This window comes from Hyposmocoma kahamanoa, unplaced genomic scaffold (assembly GCF_003589595.1).
Source record: "Hyposmocoma kahamanoa isolate Upper Pololo Valley unplaced genomic scaffold, ASM358959v1 95, whole genome shotgun sequence".
In the NCBI taxonomy this organism is placed as follows: domain Eukaryota; kingdom Metazoa; phylum Arthropoda; class Insecta; order Lepidoptera; family Cosmopterigidae; genus Hyposmocoma; species Hyposmocoma kahamanoa.
Window position 1 is genome coordinate 12,056,126 of NW_020654972.1, and position 7,111 is coordinate 12,063,236.

The window sequence follows — 7,111 nt, forward strand, 5'->3', positions numbered from 1 at the left end:
GCCGTTGGTCTTCCAATAAATAAAATAAAATAAAATAAAATAAAATATTTATTTTTTTCTGTACATTCCGTATTCACAAAAAAAATGGAGATCGTTAACCGAGTACCTGTACAAATAGTTAAAATCATTCCCACATTCGAGGGTGATGCTAGACAGCTACCCTTATTTTTAAAGAAGTGTCAATATGTTTTAGAAAATTACATGGGAAATGAGGCTCAGAACCGATATCTTTTCCACGTAGTCACTAGTCGGTTAGCAGGGGAAGCCGCGAAATCAGTGGGAGAAGAGGATCAAATTTGTACGTGGGAAGAGTTAAAAGCACTCCTATCCCAACATTTCGGAGATCCGAGAACAGAGGACTGTCTTGTTATGGAATTAGAGTGCGTAAAAATTTATAGAGGAGAGAGTTTTATTGAATTTTGCTATAGAGTACAACAATTGCGTAGTATCCTATTTGCGAAGTTGAGCGAAACAATCAGTAACGCAAACGAGCGTCAAGCTAAACAACATATCTGTAACAATGTATAATTTATTGTGTTCCTCTAAACTTTACCTGCACATTTGGTAAGGTTGGTGCGTTTGCGAAACGTAAATACGTTGGAGGATGCCTTAAAAATTGTATTAGAAGAACAAAACTTCCGAACCGTATATGATTACAAAAATACCTCTTTAATGGCGGCCATATTTAAAAATTACAAAAATATATTATGACCACTGATTATTATCAAACAATCTTAGAAATCTTTTCGTGCTAATTTTCAGTCCGAGCAAAGCAAGTTCCATAAGTAAATTACGGCTATATCGAAAAACAGCTGAAACAAAATTTTTACCCCAAATTATGATGCCATGTCATTTTCAGTCGAATATGAAGAAATTTGTATCTATCGCCAAAATCGTTTGTATGGTAGCCATATAGAAAGATGGTGAAAAATAAATTTTAACCGCTAATTATTATTAAACACTCTCATAAAGACCCCGACATGTCCATTTTCAATTGAAGTTTGTATGGCGGCCATATTAAAAAATGGCGTAAAACCATTTTTGATCACAAATTATTATCAAGCATTCCTAGAGACCTACACATGCCAATTTTCAAAGGGATCAGGCAATTTTTTTTTCTGCCGCCAACGAACGCTTTTATGGTGGCCATATTTTAAAATGGCGAAAATCAAATTTTGAGCACAAAATATTATCCAGCACTTCTAGCGACCTTCACATGCCAATTTTCAGCCGAATCAGAGCAAGTCCGTTTCGGCAGCCACTTTACACATGGCAGCCACACTGACAAAAAAAAACGCTTATATGACAGCCATATTAAAAAATGGCAAAAAGTAACTTTTGACCCCAAATTATGGTTAAGGACTCCTAAAGACACCCAAAAGCATACCAATTTTCAGCCAGATCGAAGCAAGTTTTTCTTCGGCCGCCATTTTGAATTCGCAATCTTGTTTTTTTAGCCCACGCAGTTGACCACTATTAATCTCTATGACATTCCTTCGAGCACCTCCTACCTATCTCTAATAGTTTCCGTGATAGGAGACTTTGAAATTTGTATTGCGGCCATCTTATTTATTTGAATTTCGAACATTTTTTACTTCCGGCGGAAATTGACCAGGATGTACCTCATAAAAGTGTACAAATATTCCTTCCATCTATTATAGTTTTTGCAGGCCATTGATCACTCTTTCATACTTTCCACATTTAGGTCTTCTCATATTTGATTCTTTGCTTTGGAATCTATCCGCGTACAACGGTATAAATATCTTTTTTCCACCATAACGGGAAGTATGCTTTCTATTTCTATCAGTGAGGAAGAACTTGCAGTTTTTTATATATAATAATATTAATAACCTTAATTAATTTGTTTGTTTACTTACAGATTATTTTTATCAAAGAAATTAAAGCGAAATAATCCGAAGCCTTCTACGTCATCTTCAGATAATTTCGCTCTTGGGGAGGGAAGAGTTATGTCCAATAAACCTAAGGATATATGCCTCGTCAATCCTAATTCTTCTACTGACTAGACTCTTTCCGAACTTCTTAGTTAACTAGTAATTTAGTATAAGTACTTGTATTTTTTGACAATTAATTAATATTATTCTGAGCTATTACTCTGACGGTTGTTAATAAAGTTTATTTTTAACACTTCTCGCCGTTTCCGTTAGTTATCGCGCGCGCTAGCGTCGAACACGCCATCTGCTGCATCCTTCCGCCGGTTGTCTGCGAAAGTTCCGTGACCAGAGGACACTCACACGCTTCTTAGGGGAGTACGGAACTCCAGAGGTGGGAACAAGTAATCTTTAGGCATTACAACCACGGCCCTGATAAATAATTCATGTACCCGAATTTCTTATTTTGAGTCGAACCTGCGCAATCCGTGTCTGAACCTGTTGCAAAGACTCTGTAGACGTTGGAGTTTTCTTAATAGATCCTCATTGAGGTCAGTGACACAGACGTCAGTATGATCTAGAATAGGTAAGAACAACGATTGCGCAAGTTTAACCTTGGTCCTCATAGGAAGCAGATTTTTCCATCATCGCAATGAACCAACGGCAGCAAACACCTTTCTACTCACCTCAGCGATTGTGGCGACCGAGACAGGGTGGAGTCAAAGAGAAAGGTTAAGGAACGGAGATGAAGAGGAGCGAGCGAGTAGTTGTATTATTTAAATTGGCGATCTGCTTCGAGCCACCAATGACGATAGCCTGCGACTTGTTAGGATTGATCGTAAGGCAAATAATTCGACTATAATTGTGTATTGTCGCGAGGTCGTCACTAAGTTCGGCGATTATATTGACACAAACACATTGCCGACGCCCAACGAGATAGTGGCGAAATCACCCCACAGACAGATTTCAGAATTGCTTACAGGATGTCGAAGTCAACAGTGCTAAACGCTTTGCTGAAATCTAAAAGAAGTAATACTGTCAGATGCTGATTCTACATACCTTCGCGAATGTTATTGGACACCTTGGTCAAAGCAGTAACAGTGCTATGCCCCGAGCGGAAGCCAGATTGGAAATTAGAGTTTTTAGGGATAGGTACTATAGCAGCTCGGGGAGGTGCCAGTGACGAAAGAAGAGTTGAAAATATGACAAATTATAGGAACGAGAATTGAAGAATCGACCAAATAAAAAGACGCAAGATGATCTCACTTGACATTGTCCTTAAATTTGGTCGAATATTACTTATTTGACAGTAATTGTCTCGGACGGATGTCGGACGGAGAAAGAACGTAGACAACCCGATACCGTCGCAAATATATTGTAGTTTTGATGCGCACATCTATGTTACTACATATGTAGTAACATAGATGTGCGCATCGAAATGCGCATTGAAACAAATATTTTACAAACATTGCTGCTGTCTATGAAGTTCAAATACTAAATTTTTACTTCACTCCCTGTGGTGGTTTCTCATTAATCTATGGCTTCATTGAAAGCTCCCGCCTCCACAGCCGACATATTGTCCATAAGCAATATTACGCTTACCACCACGCTACAACGTCTCCCCACAGTCGTCAATCTCACAGAATAGCGAGAGAGGGGGAATCCGCCATCAGTAGACGGTAGCTTCTCGTCCTCGCTCAGTCGGATGTCTCCCATCCCCGACACGCACTCATCATCACAGCTAGCCGCCATCGGTTTATCGGTGGCGTCCGCAGAGACGGGGGTCAAGGAGGGCCCTTTCCTTTCTCCGTGGATGCCAGACGAGGTGGAGGACTAAGGGGAGATATTCATCGGTGTATTATTAGTTCCCGCCTTCTTAGGCGGTGCGTCTGTGTACAGGCCCCTTTTAGATCTGAACCTGAGGTAGACCGTGCCTAACTGGAAAGTACCGGTCATGCCCCAGAACAGCCAGGACCATTTCTTCGGGAAGGCTCACCACGTCGAAGATATGTCCACTTTGCTGCTGCAGCTTGTGCATAAACGAGCGGTGAACCTCCGCTCATGGGTTTTGCCACTTGAGGATGCGGCCGATTATGCGTGCATCCTCCCAATGGCCAGGGATCACCCGCCTGCAGACCACCCTTCGGGGAGCCTCCACCCCATTTTTCAATGAGAGGGGTCCTCTAGCCATTGGAATGTGGCTGTGTCTTGGCACCACAGTTTCGGGGATCCGTCGCTGTAGACAGGTTTACACATGAATTGTGAGCCGATGTCCTCCTCGCCTAAGTCCACAGCGTGGCGGACTATGGCCTAAACCCTCGTCTGAAAGGAGACCCGTGCCGAGCTGTGGGACGTTTAAAAAGGGTTGACGATGATGATGTCCTCCTCACCGCACTCCTCCGTTCCCTGAGCGGGGTGCCCACATAGAGCCTCCTGAACCTTTTTGGTATCGGTGTAACGTTGTCGTTACACTACTTTATAGGATTAACAAATTAATAAATCTACCTATTTACATTTATAATCTATTTACAATAATTATCTATTTATACATACAACCTACTTACTAAATGCTTAATTTACATAAACCTAATTTACATAAACGTGCAAGCTTAACAAAATAAATAAAATAATCTCCTTATAATAAACTAAAATTATCTAAGTAAACTAGATACAAATTGTTTGCTTCAATATTTTTGTCAGGCGTTTTTATTTACATAAACGAGTCCGTAAACTAGTCACGGGGACACGAGTTGACCGCTGCAAGAGTGCAAGGTCAGAGCCGGCATTTTGTTCTGTGTGCGGGACCGATTAACATCTTTCAAAAAATCTATAAATTTCTACAAAGGTTTCCCATCTGTGCCAATTGATAGTAAATTGGAAACCAATTTCTTCTATTTAAAGAAAAAAAGTAATTATATTTAATCAACATACAGTGATTAGTGTAAAATCCCCAATTGGGTGAGTGATGCAATTTAATTTGTAGAATTACGCTAATTTATAATATTTTAATTACCACACAATATTTGAAGCTCATGCTATGTTAATATTAGTTATTGTCTTGCTTTTAGTGCATTCATTGTAACTAGAAATCCGCATAAATGATAAATTATTCAGAATTGTCACTGACTTACCCTTATACAAAATTTAATAAAATTGATTGTCCTTTACGCTGTTAATTTCATATTAATCATGCTATTTAGTTTTTAAAATATTAGAAACATTTAGTTACTATCAAAATGTATTCAAGTACCTTCTAGTTTCTATCGTTATTAAAAGCAATTTTCCTTTTCTAATGCATGTTATTAACTAAATAATTAAGTTGATTTTGCGTGAGGCAACAACATCATTGATCGCTATTTCATGCTTTGGTAGCCATTTCAATTAGCAGTGCGTCCATCTTCACTTTTCCGGATGTAGCAGGCAGTAACAATGATTCGGACTTTTTCTGAAACTCCCAATTCCGGATATTTCCAGGGTTCTACGTCCAGGCATACGAACTGCAACAGCGTGATCTATCCTGGAGCTAAAGTGCACACTGCCAAAAATAATAAAAGGACTACCGGATCACCAATTGTCGTCCGCATCGAGCTACCGGACGTCAGGGAAGTGGTTTTCCAATACGGAGACAGTGTAACGGAACTCGTTTAGTGAACGCGAACTCAGTACCCTGAGAGCTAGTACTTTATTATCTATTTTAGCTATATATTACTACTATATACATATATTTATTCTTAATATACGCATTGTAAATTTTCTAGTTTTTTTTATTTTGCTTAGTATACTTAACTTCTACAATAGCGGACGTTCTCTCTAAATAAAATACCTATAAACGTCACAGTGGCTTTCACTCCAAAAAGCGGAACTCGAATACGAAGTTGCCATTAGGGGAGGTACTACGGAAAACGAATCTGTCCAAGATCTTAGAAAACAAATAGTTAAATTAGCTGCAATATTACCTTCGGAAGACATTTTAGAATCACATTTAGAACCAATTGAGGACTTGACACAAGTTAAGGAAACTCAACATAAAATTAAATTAAACTTAGATAGCCTAAAAACAAAATTTGATAAAAATGTTTTTTCTCGCACAGAAACAATTCTTCACCATATTTACTTCAGAATGCTTAGAATCAACCAAGTTAGTCTTCACGCTACCGTTAAAACTACTTACAGTGAGTGTGCTGCTTTGTTTAAAAAACATTATGATGATTTAAGAGCTATTAAAAATCTCAATCCCGAATCTTCATCTTCCACATCTATAGCTGATCCTGTATCTGATGTAATTACAGTTACTTGTGAAAAGAAAATAGTATCTGAAGTTATCAATAAACTTAAATTTTCCGGTAAAACTTGTGTTAGATCATTTATACAAAGAGCTGAGGAGCTCGCACTTTCTAGAAACATTCCTAAAGAACGTTTGCTGAATTTTGGCTTCGAAATTTTTACTGATGATGCTTTGCATTGGTATCGCTGTATAAAAGATAAAGTTGAGTCTTGGGATGAACTTGTTGAACACCTTAAACAAGATTTTAGTCATAACGACTACGATTATCGTTTGCTATCAGAGATTCGTCTGCGTACTCAAGGTGAGAATGAAAATATTTCTATTTACTTGTCCATTATGCACGGGTTGTTTTCTAGACTATCAAAAAAACTATCGGAAGAAGACAAACTTGAGATTTTATTGCACAATATCCGACCCTCTTATGCCAGCACATTAGCTGCATCTCCCAATATTGCCAGTATAGATGAATTAAAAAATATGTGTCGTAGCTACGAAAATATACAGTCTCGTATGGTGCAATTCCATGATCCACCTAGGGCAAATTCGGAGACATTGGCTTAAGAATTTGCGTATAATGGTCCATCTACTAGTACATCATTTAGTAACAACAGCAATCACAACACTTATGCTAAGTACGATCAGAATAAATATAAAAATCATAGATCAAACCAAAATAACTATACAAATAATAATACTAAACAATCTAATAATATAAATATTAACGCTCTGAGCTATTCGCCTAACACAACGACGAGAAAGGTTTATTGTCCAAGGTGCCGAAATGATTCACACTCTTTAAAAAATTGTAAACAACCTCATTTTTTGATTTGTTTTAAATGTGGGAAGAAAGGAGTGCGTTACCCGGAGTGCTCAATATGCAAACCTACTAATAATTCAAAAAACTAAATAGTGTGGATTGTAGTGTTATTGGCACTAA

At 38.2% G+C, this 7,111-nt stretch overlaps 1 protein-coding gene across 1 annotated transcript in view; it reads right to left on the reverse strand.

Annotated features, from left to right (window-relative positions):
- LOC113238366 (ribosome biogenesis protein BOP1 homolog) overlaps positions 1–3,927 on the reverse strand; it is a 16,025-nt gene extending 12,098 nt beyond the window's left edge. The window contains exons 1-2 of the mRNA XM_026475207.1: positions 3,808–3,927; positions 3,531–3,722 (exon numbers count right to left, since the gene is read on the reverse strand). Coding sequence (XP_026330992.1) covers positions 3,531–3,722; positions 3,808–3,927 — 312 coding nt within the window. The remainder of the gene's footprint in view (positions 1–3,530; positions 3,723–3,807) is intronic.
- Between the last annotated feature and the right edge of the window lie 3,184 nt (positions 3,928–7,111).